The following is a 26,603-nucleotide window of genomic DNA, read 5'->3' on the forward strand; positions in this document are numbered from 1 at the left end:
CTGCTAAATAAAGAGAATCACCAGGTTTAAAGGTGCCTCTTTGCCCAGTTAGCAGGGGTTTGATGGCCCCCTCTTCCCTAGCGGGCCGGGATAACCGCCTCTCGCCTAGCCTCTGTCATGGCTGCGGATTTCCTCCTTCGGTTAAAGGAGAGAGTTGAATTAATAAAAAAGTGCGCGGAGGGAAAAGATGCCTTGAGTTTCATGCTTGAGGCGGGGCAGCAAAGTAGAGTGAAGGGAGAACGCGAGTGAAAGCGGAAGGCATTGCAGGAGACCCGCGGGGTGACAACTTTGTGGAGTTCATTTTAGCAGATTAAAGCAAACCAACCCAGGATTGTAATCTCTCTCGGGATTTTCAAAACCAACTACTCTTGGTCTTCGGGGACTGGCCAAATAAGAAGCGAGGATGAGCGAGGCAGAGTTTTCAACCCTGAAAAAGTGACGGGTGTCAAAGTGATGCGAGAGCCCGAAAAGGAGTTCTTTTCCCCCATCATCGTTCAGACAAAATGCAGCCTCGGCGTTGCAAACGACTGGCCGCGGCCTCCAGCTTCCCTCCCGCACGTGGATCACGCCCCCCACCACCACCACTGGCAGGAGAAGGGCTGGGTTTCCACCACGGCCGCCGCAGTCCGAGGCCCCCTGATTTGGGGAAGAGCTCCAACAAGTGAACTTCGCGAGGCTGACTTCCAAGTCAACATTCAGAAGATCGGGCTCCCGTCGCTTTAGGGAGGCTTCCCAGAGAGGAAATCCCGCTGAACTCAGTGGGGTGGCGGCGGCGGCGGCGGCGGCGGAGTGCCGAGGCAGAGAGGACAGCTGCTCCGGGATCGCGCGGTAAGTCAGGCGGCGTGCGTGACTTCCAGGCAAGGTTGCGCTCCGCTACTGCCGCCGCCTCCTCCTCCTGTGGAGACATTAAGCAGTGATGAAGCAAATCTGGGGTTATTGCGGAGGCATCGCCGGGAGGAAATCTATTTTAATGAAACGAAAAAGGCCCAGCAAGGAAGTGGCGGCTGGCTGGGGGTGGAGCTACTTGGTTCTCACCTCTGCCGGGAGGCAGTGAGAGTAAAGCCCCGCTGGGTTTCTTTTTCGGTTCTCCTTGGAGTCGGCCTCCCTCCCGGCCCGGGTCAGGTTGGTGAGTTGTGGAGGATGCTGTTTCCCTTCTTGGGGTGGGAGGGAGATGAGCAGGTGCTTTGTCCAGGCTGGAGTGTGCCTCATCAGCCCCCCCCCCCAAACCCCATAAGATAAGGACGATTCCACCAGATCGTTTTTTCCCTTCTCGAATTTTTGATGTTTTCTATTTCCTGTTTTTTTCTTACTCGATGTTCTTATTTTTTAAACAGATATTTTACAATTTAAGTCTACTCACCAGTTTTCTCTCTGCCCCCAATGGCTGAGTCCCATCCCCATTTGTATACATCTGACATTCTCGACCCCAACCCCAAGGGCCTTTTATGAACCCCCCTGGCCACACAGAGATCTTCTCTGCATGTGATCCCCCGCCCTGCAAGAATGTAGAGGCCCCATTAATCTTTTTTTCAGACCATAGTGACTTCTTCCTGCCTTCCCCTTCCCCTGATGACACTCTTTCCCACTTAGCTGCCCCCGCCCCCGCCCCAGTCAATGCAAAGGAAACTGCCTGCCTGGCTCTTTGAGGTCCTTCAGAGCACTCCTCCCCCATTAGGCCTAATTTAAGTATACCTAAGTAGACCTTCAAAGTAGACCTTCAAAACAGCTGTGATAAGTTGGAGAAACATGCCTATGTATTGTGCTTCTCAAAGAGGAGTCTTAAGTTGGTACATTTCTTTTTCTTTAAACTGTCCATCTACAGTTTAAATAAGAGAGTACCAGGAAGGCTTACAGTGCTTTTCATAATCGTAACAGACTTGGTCATGTGCAGGTTGATATGGGAAGCAAGCAGGAAGCAAGTGCTAGTCCCCAGGCAACAAGTGGCCCAGAAAATCCCTCTCCCTCCCGTCTGTGCACTGCAAATCTATGTATATTCACTCAGTAGCTGTTGTCAATAGTGTTTACTTTTAGCAGTGTTCCCTCTAAGGTGAGCACATGTGCACGCACCCATGAGTTTTTTTAATGTCTGCTCAGTTAGTTTTAGGTCCCGCTCAGGTTGAATCAGGAAGGCCCTACAATGAATGTATGTGCACACACATTGCCTTGATACTGCCACCCAGAACAAAACACATTCTGCACATACATGAAAAAATTAGACAGAACACTAGGAGCCTGTGTATAGGATTGCAGCTGTTTCCAGCAGGCTTCAGACTTGAATTCTATTACTCTTTTGCTTACATTAAAATGACCTGCTCTGTCACCCTCCCCTTTTGGCATACATCTCTCCTAAGTAGGGTTGCCAGCTGACCTGCTTGGCCTACTCCCTACTGCTTGGGCTTCTTACAGCAGCTTAAAATATACAGCTCTCAGCAGCTAAAACTTGTAGCAGTATAGAGATAAGCATTTTTATCATATTTATATACTGTCTGATATATACATCTCTAGGCGGTGTACACAATCCTAATTACAATACTTAAAAAAAACACCCCACTTTCACAGAATAAAAACAATTCAGAGTGAAACTAACATAATTTCACAGGGTAAAAATAATTAAACAGTTTAAATTTTTAATGAAAAGCCTGAGAAAACAGGTGTGTCTTAAGGGTCTTTTAAAAAGAAATGGGAGATGGAAAAGCTCTTATTTTGACAGGGAGTGCATCCCAAAGCCCTGGGGCAACCACAGAGAAGGCCCAGCCCCAAGTTACCTCCAGATGTAACTGGACCTCCCCAGATGATCTTAATAATTGGCAGGGTTCATGACAAAGAAAGTGGTCTCTTAAATATCCTGGACCTAAGCTGTTTAGGGCTCTTTAGGTAATGACCAGCACTCTGTACATTATCACTTGTAAATACAGTACCTGCATATTCTGCTGTTAAAGGCATTGCTGTAGAGGTGAGTTTAAGCATTTGCAACACACTACCCCTTAACAGAATACTGCTTTCAGCTCCCATCCTGTCAAGTATATGTGATCTGCATTCCTAGGTAACCTTTGCTGGGGCTAAGCCAGAGTAAAAGGAAGCCTTTGAATAGCAGGACAGCATAATTCCTTACAGCAGCATCAACTAGAGAAGGGCTTGTCTGAGTTTGAATGAAGAGTGCAGCTTCTTAAAGAATTAGTCTGTCATTCTTTGTAAAAAGAGAACTGCTGGAGTGCAAGATTGCCTGAAGCTTCTTTTCCTCTGATCTCAGATTTGTAAGGCTGTTAGAAACTAAGGGGGCTCCTCTCCCCGCCCAAAGCCTACTCCCAGCTAGATTGGTCCATGAGCATTAATATGTGCTTTAAGCGAGATAAATCAACACAAGGTATACATACTTTAAAATACTACACATATAAAACGGGATAAAACGACTAAAACAATTTTATGCTATAAAACAAGCAATTTAAAATTAACTAAAAGCTTGAGAAACAGGTATGTCTTAAGAGTCCTTTTGTCAAGAGACTCTTCTGGATGTTATGTGGTGAGCGATGGCTCAGATTCGTCTTATTCTTCTTGAATAGAGCAGAGGTGTAGGAGGCTGAAGAAGCCATGGTGTAATTCTGTGTTCAAGTGGGGCTTTCTCTTATTCTGACTCCTAGGGAGCCCCCTAGCTCTTATTTTCATGCAGATTTACTGTGCGTGAGCACTGTCCTCGCTTCTTGCTTTGGGTTAGGTTGGACTGGCACAATTTTTGACACTTTGTTGAAACATTTAATATCTGAATTTCTGAAAGCACTGGAAGATGCATTTTGCAAGAAAAATTTTCCAACTTCGTTAAAGGCAAAAACGTTAGGTATTAATGTAGCTAAAGTCAGTGCTTCACGTCTTTGTCCTGAAACCTTACATCTACTCGCAGCCATACTTAGAAATGTTGAAAAACATTTGAATTGGTATAATATACGCTAATTTGTGTGGCTAAGCTTGCCAGAGGAAGCTGGCATTCCCACCCACCCCCCCCCCCCTCTCTCTCTCTCTCTCTCTCTCTCTCTCTCTCTCACACACACACACACACACACACACACACACACACATTCCTTTCTGCTCCAATAAGCACCCCTCATTCCTTTGTAGACAGGTAGAAGAGTCTAAATTGTGATCCCATATGGGAGAAAGGTGGGATGGCTCTCCTAAGGGTTGGGGTGGGCAGCAGCCAATCAGCATTGTTTGCAGTCTGAAGACTATCTTCCCTTTTCTTCCCCTATCCAGTCCTACTTCTGCTTTTCTAGGCATGCTGTGTGGCATTTAAGGGCTAGTGTGAATGTTTGTTGCTGATTGGCAGATACTCCAGGAAGCTTACACCTGTTAAAAGCTGCTGGAAATCCCCTAGTTAGGTCCTCTGATGTTTGGCCTAAGTGGGAACCTTTGGGAGTGACCTTCTGTTGGCTTCTGCTTCCCCATCTATCAGGTGAGCATTTCCTCCTAGAGCTCCTTCTGTGAAATAAGTTGTCTCTAGGAAATTCTGTCCTTTTGAACGACTGCTGGAGGAAAGGGTTGGGGTGTGTTTGTGTGTGTTTACAGATGTTTAAAACCAAAATCTCCAGGATTCACTGCTCAAAGCAGCTAATGACAAAATAATCCAAATACAAAAATGAATTGGAATTGAAGACTATGGGAAACACCTATATTGGGAAGCAGCGATATAGGAAGATGCTGAAAGGCATAATCTTATATTGCGCAGGAGTATGAGTAAATCCTTCCTGTATTCTACCAAAGAAAACCACAGGGTTCTGTGGTTGCCAGGAGTCGACACCGACTCGACGGCACAACGTTATTGAAGAACAAACACAATAATAAAAGACTGATGATGACGATGATTTATTAACATATTTATATACCTCTTTTCAACAAAGTTCTTGAAGTAGTTTACATAGCAAAAGATATGAGAAAAAGGTTTCTTGTCCCGAAAGGCATGACAATCTTCACATGCACACATGCAACAGCCACTGGAAAGATGTTATCCTGGGCTGAGTAAGGACTTTCTCCTTGCTATAAATATATGCAAAATAATGCCGATTGGTCTTAAAACCACAGCCTGTCTCTTAAGATCACAAGGAGTCATTAAGCTGGCCTGAGCAAAACTGTACAGCACTGGCATTGATAAGTGTGTGTTCATAGGCGGAAGTGGGGCTGTCTTTGAAAGAGGTCTCAAATGAGGGAACTAGAGGCCCTGTTCTAGTCTTCATGCGAATTTACCTCTCTCAGCAAATGCCGTTTGAATAAGGGCCTCTCCTCTTGATTGTAAAGGACATCAGAAATGTGATTTAGTGGACAATTATTACCATAAAGGGATGCAACTTATGATTGTTTTTCATGCATATATAGTGCTTTTCATTTGCAGAGTGCTTTACAAATAATTGTTGCTGGGTTTTATGTGTTGCAGTATTTAATATCCTACACAGTCTGGCCCAAATTAAAACAATATAATAGAGGAATTAAAACCCTCTAATTTAGAAGGAATTAGAACAATATTAAAAACAGTACATAATCTACAAATTATTAGCAACATTGGAAGAAAGCATCACAGTAAAACCAATCAGTCCAGCGGCAGATACATATTATATTATTGTGGAGAAGAAGAGCTTATCTGATGCCTAATACAGAAGCTCTTTTTAATGTTAATGGCATTTATATTTTATTTCAATTTCTCCCTGATTGCACTGGCCTTTGACTGCAAGCACATTTATTGATTAATATTAAATATTCCAGAGGCCTTCTGGAAAAGCCAAGTTTCTGCTTCTGACTGAAGGCAAGCAGTGATTGCCAGTGGTGTTCCCTCTAAAAGGGATTCTCAGATGTTGTTGACTACGACTCCCATAATCCCCAAGCAAAGGCTATTGCAGCTGGGGATGCTGGGAGTTGTAGTCAACAACATCTGGGAATCCCTGTTAGAGGGAACGCTGATTACCAGTCCTCCCCTAGAAGGGCACATTTGCTACAGTCACGGCCCCACAATGAAAAAGGCGGCACTATAATGAACAAGGCCCTGTCTTGTGCCTCTGAGTGGGCAACGGTGAGATGAAGGGGTCCTTCAGATATCCTGACCCCAGATCATTTAGGACTTCAAACGTTAACACCAACCCTTTAAATTGAACCCGGAAATGGATCAAAAACCAATACAGATAGAATACAATCAGAGCAATATGCTCTGTGCAGCAGACCCTTATTAATGGGGTCCTGCTGCTGGTGTTCTAGGCTGTAAAATTGAGGATTTCCTCCTGACTTCTCCATCACTACCCATGCATGTGTGCGAAAGCATGAGACAAGAGACAACCCCTGCTCTCGAGCGTTCGTTTTAATGTAAGAGAACTGGAGATGGAGAGGGGCTTCCCCCCTCCCCACCCCCGGCTTGGGGTAGTCACATTTGTTGTCCCCCTGTTGCTTTTGCTCCAACAGGGTTTGCAGGTTTTGTGAACAGTATGAAAACCTGCGGAACCTCTTTGGCCAGAGACAAAAAGTGGGATGAGTATACAAACTCCAAGCAAGAATCCATCTTTCAGACTGCCTACAGCTTTGTGAAAAGTTTGTCTGTCTCTAGCCTAAAAGACTGGACAGATAAGGAAAGGAGAGATGAGGGAGACAAGTCTGAATTCCCAGAGACTGGAGATTAGTCTTTAACCAGTGTTTAAATACCCTGCTTATAACCAAAGGGGCCAAACAGAAGTCTGGCTGAGGATATAAAGGATTCTAATAACAGGGAGCCAGACAAGGTTGAATTGGGTCTGGCTGGAAAATGGGGCACAACTGCCTCGGTTGCAAGGGGTCTCATCTCAGAAGGCAAGTGCTGCCTTGGGAGTAGGGCCGTGAGCCCCTCTGCTTCTGACTTGTCAAAAATTTTTGTTTCTTGCACCAGCGATACGGCACATGTCAGCAATGGACAAATTTCTCTCGTGGTTCAGGAAGCTGTGCAGTGGGAAGGAGCCAGATGAAACCAAATCTATTCTGGATAAAAGTTCCTCTAGTACTGAGGGTGAAGCATCCTGCTATGCCAGCGTCAATGGAGAGGATATTCCTGAGGCCACCGCTGGCAATGCCAGTCGGTGTTCCGTCACCTGTCCTACCTGCCAGGGCACTGGGAGGATTCCCCGAGGTAGGTGCCACTTTCCGGGCCTCTTAACCCCTATGCTTGGATCCAGGAGTGTAGGAAGCCCTGTAGTGGCTTGTGTTCCAGACCACATGAGAGGAGGCATGACCCTGGCCCCTCTGCGCTTGCCCCTCCGCCAGCATTACCCACCCGTCACTTTGCACCGGCTCTTGCCACAGCGAGTGGGTGGATTGGATGTTTGCGGTATAAAACCCAGCAACGAGTGAGCCATGGCGAGATGGACTGCTTCTTTTCTCGCTTGTACGCCGGGGATGAACACCCGATCCATCCGCTGACTGTGGCAAGAAGTGATGGGGAGGTGGGCGGAGGCAGGAGCGGTGAAGGAGGTGGGAACAGTGCAGAGGGACCCCACATTATAATGGCGGGGATGGCGGGGGGGCGGGGCTCAAGAGTTGACAGCTCCTCAGCAGTAGGTGGCTGGTGTTCCTCGGACCCGTCCGCCCAATTACAGCTCCATCCCTGCTCGAATCCCTTCCATAGCAACCGCTTTTAGAGGTGCAGCCATGTTAGTCCGCTGCAGGCAAACAACAAAGAGCCTGAAATTGGTGACACCTTAACGATTAAGAGCTTTATTGTAATGTGGGCTTTTGTGGTCTAGAGTCGGCTAACCTGAGAGTCTCTGTTTTTCAGCCAGAGAACTTCAGCAGTTTCACACTAGAATCTCACTTTGAATTAAAGTTAATCAAAAAGCTTGATTCTATCACAAGTGTTTCTCTCTCTCTCTCTCACTCACTCACTCACTCACTCACTCACTCACTCACTCACTCACTCACTTAGAGGTGTTAATTAAATTAACTTGACTCTGTTTTCCTAGCTTTGCTGTTACAAATTATTATTGCTGTGCTTCTCTTATATACATGTAAGCTTTACGTAGAATTGCCATAGACTTTGCCGTTGCCAAAGAGAATTGCCTCTTGAATTGCATAGCAATTTGGCCACTCTGTTTCTGGATTTTTCTCTGTACCCATGTCTGTATATCTAGAGTCCATGTCAGAAAGGCAAATTTTAACCTTGGTCAATAAATGTTATGCCACAATTAGTTAGTTAGCCTTTCGGGTTCCACAAAGCTCTCTGTGTTTATCTTTGCTAAGATAGTGAATAGCAATAAATGTCTTGCCCTGCTGGTCAGACCAGTTGGCCCATTAGGTCTAGCACCCTGGCTGTGGACTGTGGCCACCCAGAAGCTTTAGGGCAAGGCTGCACAAGTTTGGCCCTCCAGCTCTTGTTGGATTACAACTCCCATCATCCCTAGCCACAGTGGGCAGCCTTTCTTTTCATATTTTTATACTGCCTGATATGTACGTCTCTAGGCAGTATACAAAATTTGAAAGGTTTTAGTCAACATAAATTAAAATACACGAGACACAATAAAAACAATAGTATAAAACAGTTATTAAAACAAATTATTAAATTAAAATTATTCTAATTAAAAGCTTGCGGGGAGAGTCTTGTGTGTCTTCCAGAAAACAAACAGGGAAAGAGATATTTCAGCAGGGGGCATATTCTGAAGCCCTGGGACAGCCACAGAGAAAGCCCAGTCCTGAGTCGCCACCAGACAAGCTGGTGGCCACTCGTTTGTAGAGATGATGGGAGTCAGAGATGATGGGAGTTGTAGTCAAACAGCTGGCAGTCCAGAGTTGTATAGCCCTGCACAGTAGCAGGAACATATAGACCATGGAGCGGGGGGGGGGTTATCGTCCCCTGGCCAACAGGGTCTGGGTGGGGGGTGTCACCAAGGTGCCCCCTCCCACAGCATCTGGGGCACTTGCCGGCTGGGAGCACGAGGCACACCCTCCTCCTCCCAAGCCACTGAACCACTGGCTGTGCTGAGGGGGGAAGTCCAGCCAGCTAGCACGGCAATGAAACATTGACTGGGGAGAGATGGGAGACATCAGACGCATGGGGCCGAGGCCAATGCCCGGAGTCCAGCAGGGCTTCCCTTCCCTGGTTGGCGGTTCGTGGAATCACCGACTGGGAGCTCCTTTCCCTGCCTTCTTGAGGAGTCAGCAAAAGGAGCTCCCAGTCAGCGATTCCACAAACCACTGACTGGGGAAGGGAAGCTCTGCCGGGCATTGACAGAGCTTGCATTTGACATCTAACGCAGGGGGCACGGCTTGGGGTATGCGCATGCAAAGCGTGTGCGGTTGTAAAGCCTATAGGGCTGGGGAGCTGCCAGAGAACTTTGTCCTCCAGCCCTGGCCAAGCTCCCTGCTTCCCTGCATATTACATCCATCTTATCTGCATATCTGCAAATTTGCTTATCTGCATATTACATCCATCTTATTTATATATTATTTCTCTGTGTAAACCACCCCGAGCCATTTTTGGAAGGGCGGTATAGAAATCAAATTATTATTATTAATAGGAATATCATCCCCCCTGCTATTCGTTCCTGGCCTCTATTAATTGAAGGTATCCTGTCCCTCAGCACGGAGGTGGTCTTTCTGGCTATCATGGTTATTGACCAATGACAGTACACTCGTGTGTGTGTGTGTGTGTGTGTGTGTGTGTGTGTGTGTTTTCAGTTCTTTTGAAAAGCCTCCTATGCCTTGCATCTTGCTCTGGCAGCGAGTTAACTGCACATTGTGCAACAGCATTAGGTGGTGGTTCCTGTTTTGCAGTGTGCTGCCTGTCTTGATCCTGCTAGTTCCTGGCTTGCCCTTTAGACTAGGACAATCAGCATAGATTAGCACAGATCCTGTGAGTAGCAGGAGGGGTGTGAGTCACAGCCTCTGTTTTTTATGCAGTCAGTCTAAAGGTTTGAGCATTTCTCCAGAAAGAAGATGCTCCTGCCACTCATCCCTGCCTAAACTGAACAAATGCCCCAAATCCACTGCAAGGTCACACACACTCGGTTCACAACGCAGTTCACACAGTCATGCTTCCAACTTGTTTGTGTGCTCCTTGAGCTGTGCTGTCCTAGGCCTGTATAACTGATCTGGAATTAAAATTGGGTGTCCATTTCCCCCATGGGCCTCAAGCTCTCTTATATGCTTTCTGAGATGAGAATGGCCTCAGCTACATAAAATCTTCTGCGGCTAGACTGTTCTATTAAATGGACCTTGCCTGTGCTCTCCCACTCTGAGCTAGTATGTTCCTATGCATCTGACAGTCCTCCAGGCCCATCCCTGACTTGCTTTCACTTTCCCTGCTTCCAGAGCAAGAACAGCAACTGGTAGCTCTCATTCCATACGGAGACCAACGGCTGAAGCCAAGGCGAACGTAAGTGTGGTGTTGACCCCTCCCCTCCCCTTCTTTCCACTGCTACCTTGCTCATAACTGGTCTTGTGGAAGTTAGCATGAATTGTCCTCTTTGCTAAGCAGGGTCCACCTTGGTTTTCATTTGAATGGGAGTCTACATGTGAGCACTGGGAGATATGGGGCTGCTCTAGAAAGAGCATATGCATGCTTGCATGCAGAAGGCTCCATGTTCCCTCCCTGGCATCTCCAAGATAGGGCTGGGACTCACTCCTGCCTGCAACCTTGGAGAAGCCGCTGCCAGTTTGTGTAGACAATACTGAGCTAGATGGACCAAGAGTCTGACTCAGCAGAAGGCAGCTTCCTATGTAACTCTCTGGGAGCTGTTTTTGACAGATGCTGGGTGCCTTGTTGGTGGTTCTGCAACCACTGATGTTCACACAATCTGTTCTTGTAGGAAGCTGTATGTATCCCTCACAGTGGCCATTTGCCTGCTGGTGACGTGCCTCATGATGTACTTCCTGTTTCCACGCTCCATTGCGGTGATCCCTGCTGGACTGAACGCCTCCTCCATTTCCTTTAACAACTCTGCTTACACTATTGCCCTCAATATGACTGTAAGTACCTGGAAGGAGGTGGCTGTGGAGTGGAATAATAATAAATACTAGAAGGTTATGAGGCGGGGGCGGGGGTAGAGGGAGGGGAGGTTGATTGTATTTGTGTAGGGAAAAAGATGGGGTAATACTAAGGAACCTGGAAATCAAAGAAAAGAGGCAGTGCCCCCCACAAAGATGCTAGAAGTTAGAACAATTATTGTAAACGGACTGTCCAACACATTTAGGCTCCAATTCACAATTTTGTGGAATACTCTTTAAAAATACAAACACCCCTTGGTATGTTACTTTTCTATGTAATGGGTTCATACACTTATATGCCACTTTTCAACAGAAAAAGTTCTCGAAGTGGTGTACTGTACTTGGCCAAAAGAACTGCATTTTAAAATTGTTTTGTGATAATGCTATATCCACTACTAGAATATATATTTATTGTGTAGTCTTGAATACAGTTTTTATTGTTGCCTTTTTGCCTGTGAAGAAGGTGGTATGCCAAAATACTCTGTGCAATCATAATTTCCAATAAACATTTTAATTTCTGATGTTTTCCCTCTCCCCACCCTCTTTTGGAGCGTGTGTGGATTCCTCTGGATTCCAGTTCTGGGTTGTATTTTGAGGGTGTGTGTGGTAAAATCATGCCCCCTCCCTTCGCAAAAGGGAAGGAAATAAAACTGCCTGGGATCACAGTTGCCTGGGGGGTGGAGGTCCTCTTAATCTAGAAACCTCTCTAATTCCAGGTTTGTACAGGTCTGCTCAGGGGTGTAGCCATAACTGACCAAAGGGGGACAAATGTCCCTGGCCCACTGAAGGAGGAGGGCCCTCTGGCAGAGTGAAAGCTCTTCGCTGTTGATGATGTATGAATATGTGAGGTGACTGTAGTAGGTGTATATGTTTTTCAAAAAACTGTGTCTGAGCCAGGGAGTGTCAGTATCTGCATGCATAGAGTGTGTATCACTTTATTTGCATAGCAGCAAGAGAGGGGGTGTCCCAAGAATGTCTGTATAGTTCTTCTGCAGCAAAGAGAAGGCAGCAGGGGGCCATCTTCCCTTTTTCTTTTATAAAATTATTTTTACTTTTTAATTTATTTTGAATAAATTATTAAAAATAAATCCCAGGGCCATTGTGGCTAGTAATGATGGAAGTCGTAGTCCAACATCATCTGGGTGCCCAAGGTTGAGAACCCCTGGTTGACAGAGTGCCCCAAAGTATTGTGGGCCATGTTGGTTCTGTGGTCTGTTCAGTGCCTTGCGCTACAGTGTAGGCCTCCTGTTTGGTTTCAGGGAGCTGTGGGGAAGGATGCTATGGACCACCTGATCTGCAGCATCTTTTTGTTGGCTACTTTGAGAGACTATTGTTTTATGCGGAGTATAAATACGATCCAAGACATTTTCAACATAATGCCAAAACCTTTCTGCAACATTGTGAACCCCTTCATCCATGCACTGGACACCTCTCGTCCAGATTATGGTTGCACACCCAATCATAACCAGCTCTTCGGAGCACTGTAAAATATTCTGCTCAGGGGATGGGACTGCTCTGGGAAGAATATCTACCTGCTTGCATGCAGAAGGTTCCAAGTTCCCTTCCTGGCATCATCTCCAAGATAGGGCAGAGAGAGCTCCCTGCCTGCAACTTTGGAGAAGCCACTGTCAGTCAGGGTAGACAATACTGAGCTAGATGGACCCATGGTCCGGCTTGATAGAAGGCCGCTTCCTATGTTCCTACTTACACAGACAGGAGGAGCAGTGTTGTGAAGCCCTTCATGGGGAAATATAGCTATATAGGGAAGCACAGCACCACCCTGGTGTCAGTGTGTGGCCTTCTCCCGTAAGAAGGGCTCTGCTGGATCAGGCCCAAGGCCTATTTAGTCCAGCATCCTTCTCTCACAGTTGCCTACCGGATGCCTTTGGGAAGCCCACAAGCAGCAGATGAAAACATATCCCTTCTCCCGCGGTTGCTCCCCTGCAGCTGGTATTCAGAGTCTGGAGGTAGCGATATAGCCATTAACAGACTTCTCCTCCATGGGTGTGCCTAAATCCAGCTTAAAGCCATCCAAGCTGGGGGCCATCACCACATCACTTGCTGCCTGCCTGTCTTTCCAGAATATGCTGAATGTGACAAACAACAACTTTTACACTGTGCGTGTGGCTCAGCTCGCTATTGAAGTCTTGCACCAGGCCCTGGTGATTGGGAAAAAAACTGTGATGCCCCAGCTAGACATCAGTCCCCTTCAGGGTGCTCAGGTGAGGACTTGATGGAGCATTTTTATACTCAGGTGAGCACACACGCTCTGGATGAACTAACTACATATGAACGTCCTCTCTTTGTTTGCAGATACTTTACACTGTCTCCAGTAAAATCTCGGACAATAACACTTAGTAAGTATGTGAAGTCTGTTCCTGTATTTGAGAAATACTGTTTTTGTTTTTAGTAAAGCAGTCAACCAGTCGAATGACTGTTTGTTGTTTAGCCTACTTTCCAGTCGGCTTTTGAGATCACCCAGCATTCCGTGTGTATCCATCCATGTCCGTGTCCCCCAACCCCCATCAATTTTGCAATGCCTGGACCAATATGAACCAAACTGAGTACAGTTGTAGGGACACCTCAGCGGTGTACTTCGTGATGATGTCATCCACCCCTGTTCAAGATGGAGGACGTACGAACATTTTGAGGTGCAATTGGGCTAACTTGTGAACTGCCTAACCGATTTGGACAAAATTTAGTCCAGTTGTAGGGATAGTGAAAGGAAGTAAGCAGATTAGTGCTTACTAGAACAACTTGTTAGCCTCATGTGTTTGGTTTTTAACCAACTGGTTGACCAATTTACATGGTGCAGAACTTATGGATGTGCCTTTAAAAAGAATAAAAGGCTCCTTGGAGGAAGGGTTTTAAGTTGTCAGTTTTACAACAACTTACAGTTCAGTTTTCTTGGGGGGGGGGGAATTGCAATCCTAGAAGGAAAGGTCATCAGTATCTTTTTTTTTTAAACTTAAATTTGGAAGTATGGATTATCCCATTACAGTAACACAGCATAGCCAACATGGTTGCAAAAAGAAACCAGTTCAATGCCTGTCAGTACTGTCCAAAATACAGAAAGATTTTTAAAAGGTTGACTTAAAGTTATTTAACTTCACGGTGTACTGTCTGTGTTTGCTTGTAGCTTTGGTTTTGGAGGAGGTTTTTTTACTGTTGGAAGGGAAGGCATGATATTGTTCAAAAACTTCTCTGTTAGCTTTGAATACAAACTGGAAGAGAGCTCTCTTTTGAGGGACTTTAACACAGAGAAAGGCGAGCTGGTGTACATGAGCATTCAGCAGAATGCTAGCCCTTTCCAAAGTTCTCCATTCTAGAATTGTGCTTGTTAGCCACTGTGATCGAGAAGTGTGGTGAGGGTGAAGAGGTGCATGTTGTAACTGGTTATTAAAAAACGATCTCAAAACAGTAGTGCATCAGTTGGTAACCTCCAGGCTCAACTACTGCAATGCGCTCTATGTGGGGCTGCCTTTGTACGTATTTCAGAAACTTCAGTTAGTTCAAAATGCATCAGCCAGATTGGTCTCGGGGGTAACCTGGAGAGACCATATTATGCCTGTCTTAAAACAGTTGCACTGGCTGCCAGTATGTTTCCGGGTGAAATACAAAGTGCTGGTTATTGCCTTTAAAGCTCTAAACAGCTTGGGTCCGGGCTACCTTAGAGAGCGCCTTCTTCGGTATGATCCCCATCGCTCGTTGAGGTCATCTGGAGAGGTCTGTCTCCAGTTACCACCGGTATGTCTGGTAGCAACTCGGAACTGGGCCTTTTCTGTAGGTGCTCCTGGTCTATGGAATGCATTCCCGGCAGATATCCATAGTTTAGGCTCACTGTCGGTCTTTAGGAAAGCCCTAAAAACTTATTTGTTTGGCCTGGTCTTCCAAGGTTTGTAAAGTGTGTGTTTTTTAAAAAAGTATTTTAATTGGTTTTAAATGGTCTTGTTTTTGAATTGTTTTGTTTTTAGCACTGTTTTGAATTGTGTGTTTTTATGTCTTTTTAAATTTGTTGTACATCACCCAGAGCCTTTGGATGGGGCAGTTTATAAATGTAATAAATTAATAATAATAATAGACTTTTCAGTGAACTGCTATATTGGGTGACCATAGCACCAGACCTAATGTAGTCTAAATCCTATGCTCAACCAGCAGAAAGTAAATGTGGACTCTGAAAAGGCACATGATCCCTGCTGTAACAAAAGGGTGGCAATCCTGAAGAGGAACAGCTGGCTTTATACTGGTTGCCTGTGCTGCTGCAGACCTTGCTCGTGGTTCATAGTAGGTGTTCACCACAGTAGGTGGGGAACATCCCTGCCTATGCACGTGTAGAAGATGGGTGGAAAACGGAGGTGTCCTAAGTAGGAGCCAGTGTTCCCTCTAACAGGGATTCCCAGATGTTGTTGACTACAACTCCCAGAATCCCCAGCTGCAATGGCTTTTGCATGGGGATTATGGGAGTTGTAGTCAACATCTGAGAATCCGTTAGAGGGAACACAGGTAGGAGCTACAACAGAGTTCCAGTGACAAGATGGTCATTGGGGCTTATGAGTGAGGAGGTGAGAGTGTCGTCATGTGGCTGCTGCACCATACCAGACTTATTTATATACACTTTTATCCCACTCTTCCTCCAGGAAGCCCAGAGTGGTGTACATGGTTATGTTTATCTGCACAAGAGCCCTGGGAGGTAGGTTAGCCTGAGAAATACATGAGGTAGACAGTGCTCCCCTATTCAGGGAGTTCATTTTAAACTCTGCTAGTGGTTTGTTCTGCTGAATGGTCTGTTAATGTTGGGCCAGTTGTGGTAACGTGTAGAACCTGGGTGTTCGCCCCTCAAGGAATCTATGCTCCAGTTTGCCTTCCCCAGTGTAGGGGATCTTACTTGTACCTAAAGGCTTTGTGGCCAGTAGGGACTCTCCTCCTACAAACTTCATACTTCCCTCTAACAGGGAGTCCCATTTGTTGTTGACTACAACTCCCAGAATCCCCAAGCAAAAGCCACTGCAGCTGGGGATTCTGGGAGCTGTAGTCAACAACATCTGGGAATCCGTTAGAGGGAACACTGCTCCCCTGTATGAGGGACTCTGCCACCTCCTGTTGAGGGGTGGGTGTTAGGCTTGTTGCTGGGAGGGAAGTGGGTGGGCCCTGAGTAGCTGTGACTACGTTGAGTCACATTCTTCTCGGTTTCTGGGGTGCTTGGGGGTGGGTTAGAACAGAGGGTGTTCACGTGTCCTACACTGAGACATGAACTCTATTCAGATGTTAAATTAGAAGAAGCTGTACTCGCGTACAGTGTCTAAAGCAGGGCCAGAAGTCCTGCCCTAGTTCCGTCGCTCACCCCCATAGCTCACCACTCACGGTTACAGTGGTGTATAGAGGTGGATGCCATGTCCATGATGATGGACACTTTCGTGACCGGAAGCACAGCACCATTTAGTTTAACATCTGGATAGGGCTATGGTATCCCCTTTTCTGACGAAGCCTGTCCTGCCTTCCCTGTGTAAAGTGTCTTGTCCTTGCAGCTGTGGAGTTGGGATTCCTCTTGGGTTTTTGTCTCGGGAGTCCTGAGGCAGGGTGCTGTCAGTCTTCTGAGAAGACAAATGGCGTCTGTCTGCCCTTCCTGTATTTCTTGTTTAGTCTTGGCTGCTTGTTGTCAGCGGAATGTGCTCCACTTCGTGTCCAGAGTTCTTTGGCAAGAGTCCCCATTGCCAAAGTCTCCACTTGTATACTGTCTCTAGACATGAGGTCAGCAATGTAGCCCCATGCAGCATGCCTTGATATATGGCACGTATATTCCGTGGATGGGGCTTATTTACTCATGGTGTACTGTGACTGGCTGCAGAGTTGGTCAGAATCCTGTTCTCTGTTGGGGCAGGAGAGCTGTTCTTGTGGTAGCAAGCATGACTTGTTCCCTTTGCTAAGCAGGGTCTGCCCTGGTTGTATATGAATGGGAGACTACATGTGTGAGCACTGTAAGCAGGGGCATAACTACTATTAAGCAAGGGGAGGCAGTTGTCTCAGGGCCCCACTGCCTCAAGGGGCCCCTCAGAGGCACATCACATGACTCCCCACTCACCTGTGTTGCACCCCCTGGATCTTTTAAGTACCTACCAACACCTTTGTAAGGGAGAGAAGAAGAGTGATAGGATTTTCCATGCAAAAAGCTGGTATTAGCAGGTATGTTCCGAATTTCTTCTAAAAATAAATAAATCTTTCCCTGAGTGTATTTTAGTGTAAAAAGTAGTGAATTCAGCTAATTGGGGGGGGGAGGAAAAGGAATGAAAGAAAGAGCAGAGAGGAGGAGGAAGATAGGGGGTATGAGGTGGACGCAAGGCTATGTGTGGCTCACCAGAGCTGCAAAAGAACCTAATCTGGCCTACCACCAAATTTTAGTTTGATACCTGCTGGCATAGTGCATTTGCAAGAGAGCAATCCAAGCCCCAATATTTATATGGGAGTGGAATCTTTTATGGGGAGGAATTCTTGTTGCACCCCCTGTAATTTCCTGCTGGACCCGCTCCTGTGAACTAGATATACGCCGTATTCATAATGGGGAAGTGAGTGTGTGTGCACTATATATTGTGAAGTGTGATGTGTGTATATTGGCGAGGGGCCCATTTTAAAATCTTGTCTCTGGGCCCACTCCAACCTTGCTACGCCTCTGACTGTAAGATATTCCCCTTGTGGGGTGGGGCCACTTTGGGAAGAGCATCTGCATGTTTGCATGCAGAAGGTTCCAAGTTTGCTTCCTGGCATCTCCAAGATAGAGCAGAGAGAGACTCCTGCCTGCAACCTCGGAGAAGCCGCTGCCAGTCTGTGTAGACAGTACTGACCTAGATGGACCAATGTTCTGACTCGGTATAGGGCAGCTTCCTATGTTCCTATAGTGGAGGAGCTGGAAGTAGAGAGAACTTCCTGCAGTTGCAAGTCATTGTCTGAGATTCTCCATCAACTTCAGTTGCTATTTATTTATTTATTTATTTATTATAAACATTTGATATACTGCCCACTCCGAAGACTCTGGGTGGTGTACAAAAACATGCAAAACAAGCCAGCATTAAAATTACATTCTAAATAAAACTAAAGTAACTAACAAAAAAGGAAAAAAGGAAAACAAAAACAAATAGGTAAACTACAGGGTCAAAGCCTGGTGAAAAAGGAAAGTCTTCAATAGAGATTTAAAAACCAACAAGGAAGGAGCTAAATGAATCTTAACATTATGTTACACGTTGCATAACATTATGTCAGTGTTGGGATGAGTCCAGCCAGGGCTGTCCTTAGGGCATGGCAAGCAGGCGACCGCCCTGGACCCCACTAATTAAACCCCTATTAGAATTATCTGGAAGGGGGCCCCGGGCCCCACACCTCGGAAGGGCACTCTAAAGAGAGAGGATTCTGAGGAACTTCCCCCTTTTCCCCACAACATCCTTGGCTCTGCCTTGATTTCCTAACACAATGGAGTTGAGGAGTCATTCTGCCCTGCCCAACAGGCACATTCGTCAGAAATAGGATCACTTGGTTGCAGCCTTGGATTAACCATTAAGCAAAATAAGCATGTGCTTAGGGCATCAAGGGAAGGGGGTCACCACAGAGTTTCCCCCCTAGCTATCATGCCCTTAACTCTTTCACTGCCACACTCAACTTTAGTCGATTTTTTTGGTAATTATTTTTATTTGCCGTGTGCAACTTTATTCTGCATTGTTAAAAAAAAGTTTTCTTTGGCTCGGTGAGTGACTAAAGTTTTGAGAAACTACTAAACTATATATCTGAAGTAAAAAGCCATTGACTTGCAAAAGATTACTGTAAAGAGCAGTACAAAATATTGATAAAACTTCACGTAAAAGATGATTGTATGTTATGATGTCTGACCCTGAAGATGAAATATTTTTCGCAATCATTCCTTCTGTTGTGGCTATTTATAAGAAATTATAGGCAGTGGAACAGTTGTGTTTTACCTTTTACAGCTTTATTCAGTCAGGTCTACAGAAAAATAAGAGTAATAATACCACAGAAACATAAGTCAAACAAAATGGTGACAGATGTGTATAGAGATGTAGCTAGCTTTGTTTTTTTCTGCTTCTGTTTTCATAAGCTATATTTGGGTTATTGTCTCTTTTTAGTTTTATTTGCGTTAGTATTGCATTATTAATGATGTGTCACCAGTGGCCTTCTCTGCCTTCTCCTGCCCGGGCCACCGGGCTCTCCAATTTGTGCAGCCCCAAATGACAAAGTCCAGAACGGAGGTCGGGTTTACCTACGATAGTCTGTTATGGAGGTAGACCAGGCCTCTATAGTTCGGAGACCTGGAGGCATAGGCTGCCGATGGAGGTAGACCGGGCCTCCGCCATTTGGAGGCCTGTCTACCCATCATAGATGGCTATGGAGGTAGACCAGGCCTCTGCGCCTCTTGCTGGCCATGTGGGGAGACCCTGTTTCTTCCCCCCCGTGCCCCCGCCCCCCTCATCCACCCCCATTCCTGGGGCTTAATGCGCTACCTTCCTCGGCTCAGGCCCCTGACCACCACCCCTTCCCATGCTTAATGCTCCAGTTTTCCCGGCGGAGACAACCGCAGCCTGCCCTCTGCCCACTCACCCCATGGCTGCCTCTGGTGGAGGGAGGCCTGGGGGGCACCATTGTTGGGCTGTGCTTAGAGCATCAGTTGCCCTTAATCCGGCCCTGCTTGGTTGGTTGACTTACTGCACAGATTTGTGCTTTACAGCACTCTTTCAGTGCAACTCATTTTGTTCCTGTGTCCTGAAATATCATCTCTGACTCTTTGCACATGCTGGTTGGCTGCTGCTTCATGAGATCCACAGATAATGAGATCCGTGGTTAAGCATAGGGTGATGGCGGTTGGAGTCTGTTTCCTTGAGTTAATGTAACAGGCTGTTACTTGAAGCGCATGTAGCACCCACTTTCAGTGGTGACAAGATCTGATGGACTTAATCTGAAGTAATTATCCCAGGGTGGCCGGCCTGAGGCTCTCCAGCCATTATCAGACTAGCTTCCATCATGATGAAGAGAGTTAGAGTCCAGCATCAGTTCGAGCGCCTCAGCTTAGCCACCCCTGAAATATCACCATCCTTCGCTTTGTTTACATATGATGTTAATTTATGCAGAGTCCATCTAGTCCAGTACTGGCACTAGCTCTTTCAGGTCTTGGGCAGATGGTCCCTTCTAGCCTGTGTATGTATATGTATGTATTTATTTTAAATATTTCTAACCCGTCCCTCCAGTGCACTTCTGCTTGGGGTGGCTCACAACAATAAGATAGACACAGATACAATAAAAGTAATAAAATGAACTGAATTTTTTTTAAAGTCAGATTAAAAACCACAATTATTAGGTTCAAATTAAAACTGAAAATTACAAGAAGCTAAAGAACCTACCAGATATAAAAATAATAATAGTGGAAAATTAAAAAGCCTTCTTTAAAAAGGTGTGTTTTTAAGATGTTTTTTTTAAAAAACACTGAGGGAGAGAGCATGGATCCTTTTAGAGAAGCCGAGGGTTGAACTTGGAAGCTTCTGCAGAGATGCCGACAAGGAGATGCTCTGTTGCAGTTACAGGACCTCCCTATATGGGCGGTCCAAGTCATTTTGCTGCCTGAAGTACACATGATGCCCCCACATACACCTGTGGGTGCGTGCTCAGGATTCTCAGGCCAGTGGCAACATGTCAAGTGTCTTGTACTATGACACCAAGCCAGGATATTGTTGGGTGGGGTGGAGGGTGTTCATAGTGTGCTCCAATGGAGTGAGCAGTGGGAAACAAACAGCATGCCTCAGTGGGATGAGGAGTGGTGGTGGTGGCAGGAAGGCCCATGGGGTGGTGCCCATGGTGGTGGGAGGCCAGTGCATGCTGCCCCCTCCCCACCTTGTGCCTGAAGCAACCACTTCACCCTGCCTCATGGAAAGACCACCCCTGCCTCCCTGCTTGTGACTGCAGATGAAGTATACTCCATTTTAGCAAACAAGATGTTCTGGTAAGAACTAATCTGCCTAATTTTCTTTCACTATAATCTTGTTAATTATCAACTTCCACCTCAAACAGTCACACACCCACCCTCTTGAATTGGAGTGGATGACATCATCACAAACTACGCCGCCATAGAAGTGTCCCTACAACTGTACCAAATGTGGTTCAAATCAGTCCAGACTTTGCGAAGCTGGTACAGACACACACATGGAAAGAGGGTGATCTCATAAGCTTACTTGCCCTAAGGAAAGTGGGCTAAAAATGGAACACCAGTCTCAGTTCAGAGTGTAAACAAGTGGCTAAAGTGCAGAGATATGGAGTGGGAAATTTTCCCCACACCTTATTTTTTCTGTGGAAAATTTTCCATTTCTAAAAATTTTACTTGACTACTTGAAAAACTTTAGAGACTGCACGGTGAGGGGAAATTATAATATGGTGGAGGGTTTTTAAAAGTATAAATAGGTCAAATCAGATCACAATCTATTTATGGCATCAGGAAAACTTACAGTTTTGCGAAGAAATTAATCCAAATTTTATGCAAATGAGGCAGAAATTTCCATGGGAAATGGGCACGATGAAAGCTGCAGTCCAAGAATCTCAGGTTGGCCATCCCTGCATTATCATCACCATCCCCAGCCTCATGCTTGCAGACTTTCCTCTTCAAAGTTTTCTGGAAAACCTACATTTCTGCTGAAGTGAACTTAAAAACTGTGTTAACGTGATCTTGCACGTGCTACCTAAAATAATCCTCCCAATTGTCTCTGTCTCTCTTTCAGCAACATTTGCACATGGTCCAGAATAAAAGTTCACAATGTTCTCCTACACATACAGTAAGTGTACTTCCCCGCCCCTTGGCAATAGCTGATGAGTTTGTGCGGTCTCTCCCTCATACCATCCCTAGCATTTTCATCCAGGGAATAGTATAATTTTGCCTGTGATTGTGTAGGCAGCTGTTTCTTCCCCCGTGCTTAGCCTCTTCTTCCTGCCACCAGTCAATTCACAAAAACTCTGTGAAGCTTCCCTTTCTTTCTCTCGCAGTGCCAAGATGACATCACCCTTTCACCCCTCTCAGGAAGTCCTCTAAGTCATGAACATCAAGCTTGTAGTTTCTAATATTCTCCTCTCAAATACCTGGCAGGGTTCACATAATGGCATAGCGAGGAAATGACTTCACAAGCAAGCCAGAGGTTGCCAGTTCGAATCCCCCGCTGGTATGTTTCCCAGACTATGGGAAACACCTATATCGGGCAGCAGCGATATAGGAAGATGCTGAAAGGCATAGTTTCGAAATGCGTGGGAGATGGCAATAGTAAACCCCACCTGTATTCTACCAAAGACAACCACAGGGCCCTGTGGGTGCCTGGAGTCGACACCGACTGGACGGCACACTTTACTACCTGGCAAGATCTCTCTTCCCTCCTACCACCCATAAGCACTCTTTGCCTATTGGGTCTCCAGGAGCAGCCCCCTAGCCCCGCCCCCTGCACCTGACATCAGACACTGGGAGCATTTAGCCACGCCCCCTGCGTCTGATGTGAGGGGCATGGTTTAGCTCCCAAAAGGGGCTGTGCAGCCCTGTTTGGGAGCTAAATTGGCCAGGAGCAGCTCTCCCTGCCTTTAGGAGGCAATCCTAAATGGCTTAAGACAACAATATCTTGAGAATGGCCTTCTTCCTTATGAGCCTGCTCCGGAGCCCCACTCTGCGTCCGAGGCCTTTCTCACTGTGAGCTGTGTGGTGGTTGGGTACCCAAAAGAGGGCCTTTTCCGTTGTGGCACCCAAGATTTGGAACAGGCTCCCAAGCAAAGTATGCTTGACAGAAATATGTTTGACCCCTTCACTGCCTGCCTTTAGAAGGGCTGTGGATACCATTTTATTCCAATGGGCCTTCCCAGAGGTGTGTTAAAACCGGCTGTCACTATTTCCTGGCTTTATACTACTGCATTGGCTTTTTTTAATGCATGTTTTGATGTCTTTATGCATTGAATATTGTTAGAAGTTTGTTTGTGCTTGTAGCTGCTGAGAGGAGAGCTGGTCTTGTGGTAGCAAGCATGAATTGTTTCCTTTGTTAAGCAGGGTTTGCCCTGGTTTGCATTTGAATGAGAGATTACATGCGTGAGCACTGTAAGATATTCCCCTCAGGGGATGGAGCCGCTCGGGGAAGAGCAGAAGGTTTCAAGTTCCCTCCCTGGCTTCTCTAAGATAGGGCTGAGAGAGATTCCCGCCTGCACCCTTGGAGAAGCCGCTGCCAGTCTGTGAAGACAATACTGAGCTAGATAGACCAATGGTCTGACTCAGTATATGGCAGTTTCCTATGTTTCCTAATGCCCTGTAGAAAGGCAGGATACAAAGTTATAAATAGGTTCCAGTCCCAGGGCTGTCCTTAGTGGGGTGTGGGGCTGGGGTCGAATCAGCATGTGCTGGCCCCTTAACATTTCAAATAAATAAATAAATCTATATTTTATGTGAAACCTCTCTCGGATATGCTCCTTTCCTTCCTTCCCACCCCACACACCTCCATATGTATATGTATGTATATATATATATACACACACACACTTGCTCTGATGCACCCCACACACCTCCCTCTACAGTCTATATATACACACGCACACACACGTCTGACAGACAGATGGGGTCTATCTGTATGTCCATTAGGGGCCACTTGCAGGAGGGACAGCTTCACCGCTCAGGCCACAACCCCTTCCTCACCCACTGCTTGCTATTGCACCCAGCCCTTGTGCAGAGGCAACAACTGTTGCAGGGCACTTTTCTGAGCCCACTGTGTGTCAACCATGCTGTAAACCGCCCTGAGCCATTTTGGAAGGGCGGTATATAAATCAAATAAATAAATAACCCATCCGCGACTGGATGCTGGACTCTTGGAGATCCGCCTCCTACGAGAAGCAAAGGGGTTGACAGATCCCAGCTTCGGGGAGATGCCCAATGGGGTGGGTGGGTGACTGCTGGGATTGCGAGTGAATGATCCTTTTTGGGCAAGTGGGGAGAGTCCCACCTTCCATCTATTGCAGGCTCTTGCCTGCTGTGACCAGCCCCCCCCACCACTCCCTCCCCCTCCCTGCAGGCAGCACACATGGCTGCCACTGCACTGCCAAGAACCCAGGCGGGCGCAGGGCACAAGGCGAGTGAGCAGGCTGATCACCGCTCACTCAGCCACTGCTGGTGTGCTGTGCCGTGCCGCTGCTGCTGCTCCCCCCACAAGCACACGTGGTGGCTGGTTGCTGCGCTGCTTGGAGCCAAGGCCAGCACATGGCGCATGGCTGAGGGCCCATCCAAGCACGGGGCGATTGCACCAGTCGCTCTGCCCGAAGGACGATCCTGTCCATTCCAGAGCTATGCTGTGGCTGTGGAAATAAGGTCCAGGGCTGAGCCCCGGCTCAAAGGAAACCCTGCAGTTTGCACATGCTCAGAAACACTTTCTCCTGTAGTGTTTCATAGCTCCCCAACCTGGACACAGAACACAAATTCTGGGGCTGGTTCAAATTAAGCACTGCTTGGAAGGAAGGAAGCAGAGAGTGGTGGAGGGGAGGGAGGAGGGGCTTCTGTCTGTTTGGCGGGCCACACCAGAGCCCTATTCAGACATTATGTTGTAGCTACATCCAGATACCTGTACACTCCTTTGTGGTGGTGGTGTGAATGGCTGTACTTGCATTCATTCTAAAAGTGGACCCGAGTCCCTCAAATGCATAGTGCAGATAGGAGGTGTACCCCTGTACCCATGTTCAGCATAACATGTGAATAACTGTACCTAGGTACTCTGTACACTGATTGTACAGGGGTTGGATACAGCATGTGAATAGGGTGCCTCTGAGTACCAGTTGCAGGGGAGTAATGGCAGGAGAGAGGGCACGCCCTCAACTCCTGTCTGTGGCTTCCAGCAGCATCTGGTGGGCCACTGTGCGAAACAGGATGCTGGACTAGATGGGCTTTGGGCCTGATCCAGCAGGGCTGTTCTTATGTTCTAGGGCTCAGATTCTAAAATTAAAGCTGGCAAAGACATGATAGCTGCAATGGCATAGGAGGTCACACTTGCTCCAATGTATGTTCACATATTGTTTCTCTCCCACCAGAGGTACCTTGACGTGCTCCTATCTCTCTCACTCAGAGCAGCTGGCTTTCGAAAGCTATCAGTATGTAGACTGTAGGGGTAATGCCACCCTTCCCAAGACTTCTGGATTCCCCAATTCCCTACAGCTGTTGTGAAGCTCCCGAGGAACAAAGTCTTCTGTTCAGTGGAACTGCGGCGTCATTTTTGTCCCTCCTTTGGGGAGCATTTGCAAATGTTGATTCAGTGTTGCGAATTCTGCTGTGAAGGAGGAAGGCAGCTGCACCGAGACACTCCTCTTCTTAGAGAGATCTGCGGGTGCTGATGATTTGTGGCAGAAATCCATCCAGCTCTGGGAGAGAATGCAGTGGAACCATGCTGGACCCTACAGGATTTTATGATGGAATTTGCTTGGGCTGTTCAGACGGCACTGGACTCCTTTAAATGTTCTCCTGGAGGCTGCTGGCCTCGAGCTGGGACGATGGCAGAGCCTTGCCAGCCAGGGTTTCTTGTTTTGGAGGACTGGGGGCTGACCTCTGAGGTTTTCAAACTTGTTCAATATTTTCTCTCTCTCAAGCAGTAAGACGGACTCTGCACCCTATTGTTTGTTTTAAGGAGGGGGTGGCTGTGTTTGGACTCACTCTTATACTCATTCATCAGATTAGCTCTCTGCAGCCACCTCTGTGTGGGAAGCCAAAAGAGTATGCAGCACTGAAGCAGTTTAGGAAGTTAGAAATATATCCACGTTCAGGTATTGGTCTTTCTAAATATAATGTAACACCCCCACCCCCACACTGCAATCCTCTTGAACAGAGGAAGATAGAAAGTTACACTGGAATTGGGTTTTTCCCTGGATAGTGCTCAAGAAATGTTTTCCAAAATAAATTCCTATGCATCATGATCAGAGCTATTGTGTTTTTTTGGCTTACATGTTGGGGGTTTCCAGACGTTGAAACTTCCACACAAGTTCAAAATTCTTTTGTGCAAGTTCTTACGCACCGTACAGATGCTCTTGCAGGCTTCATTGCTAAGTGCAATCTTATCCCCTGTACTCAAGACAAGCCGGGACCTTGTGTGATTTTTACAGTGCCTCCTCTTGGCCAGCTCTTGCTTTCAAAGAACCCACCCCTTAGTGACTGGGGGGAAAGATGATTTCTTTGCAGAAGGCAAGAGCTGGCCAGCAGGTGGCTTTGGGGAAACTGTGCAAGGTGCTCAGCATATCTAGAGAGGGTGAGTACAGGGAGGAGCACAGAAGCCTGCGGGAGCATCTGTACGATGACAAGGAAGTTTGTGCTTGGAAGCCACATGGAAGTTTTGCAGATCCCACACTTTGGTGCTATCTGGAAATGCACAAGGTGAAAGGAGAGACTTGACACTGGGTGGAATGGAAATATCTGTACAGCACTGCCTGGTAGCCAGTGGGAACTGTTGCATGGGAGAACTTTGAAAAAGGAAAGTCATCAGAAAGAAAAGCATTTCTAGTCTAATTGCCTGTCCCAAGATCAAACATCCTATACCTTCTTCTAAAACCCCCAAGGAAGATGTTTCCACAACTTCACTGGGCAAGCTTGTTCTTCTGCTGAT

The 26,603-nt window shown here is 46.6% G+C and overlaps 1 protein-coding gene across 6 annotated transcripts; it reads left to right on the top strand.

Annotated features, from left to right (window-relative positions):
* The first annotated feature begins 569 nt into the window (after positions 1-569).
* Positions 570-25,920, top strand: TMEM106A (transmembrane protein 106A). Of its 6 annotated transcripts, none has more exons than XM_053264925.1 (9): positions 570-828; positions 4,246-4,444; positions 6,890-7,126; positions 10,300-10,363; positions 10,797-10,956; positions 13,056-13,196; positions 13,288-13,331; positions 21,732-21,785; positions 25,045-25,920. In XM_053264925.1, the coding sequence occupies exons 3-9, from the start codon at positions 6,901-6,903 to the stop codon at positions 25,175-25,177; spliced, it is 822 nt and encodes a 273-aa protein (XP_053120900.1). In that variant the 5' UTR covers positions 570-828; positions 4,246-4,444; positions 6,890-6,900; the 3' UTR covers positions 25,178-25,920. The 6 variants fall into 6 exon arrangements, with proteins under 6 accessions (XP_053120900.1, XP_053120902.1, XP_053120896.1 ...); XM_053264921.1 differs by lacking the exon at positions 570-828 and adding an exon at positions 862-1,126; XM_053264926.1 differs by lacking the exon at positions 570-828 and adding an exon at positions 862-1,126 and having other exon boundaries at positions 4,319-4,444.
* Positions 25,921-26,603: the final 683 nt, after the last annotated feature.

The sequence above is a fragment of the Hemicordylus capensis genome, chromosome 6, assembly GCF_027244095.1.
Source record: "Hemicordylus capensis ecotype Gifberg chromosome 6, rHemCap1.1.pri, whole genome shotgun sequence".
Lineage (NCBI taxonomy): Eukaryota > Metazoa > Chordata > Lepidosauria > Squamata > Cordylidae > Hemicordylus > Hemicordylus capensis.

Bases quoted from the DNA above. Each gene is read 5' to 3' on its own strand.
- TMEM106A (XM_053264925.1), top strand. From the start codon at position 6,901: ATGTCAGCAATGGACAAATTTCTCTCGTGGTTCAGGAAGCTGTGCAGT. The intron at 7,127-10,299 runs GTAGGTGCCACT...CCCTGCTTCCAG, and splicing joins CACTGGGAGGATTCCCCGAG to AGCAAGAACAGCAACTGGTA. The intron at 10,957-13,055 runs GTAAGTACCTGG...CTGTCTTTCCAG, and splicing joins CTATTGCCCTCAATATGACT to AATATGCTGAATGTGACAAA.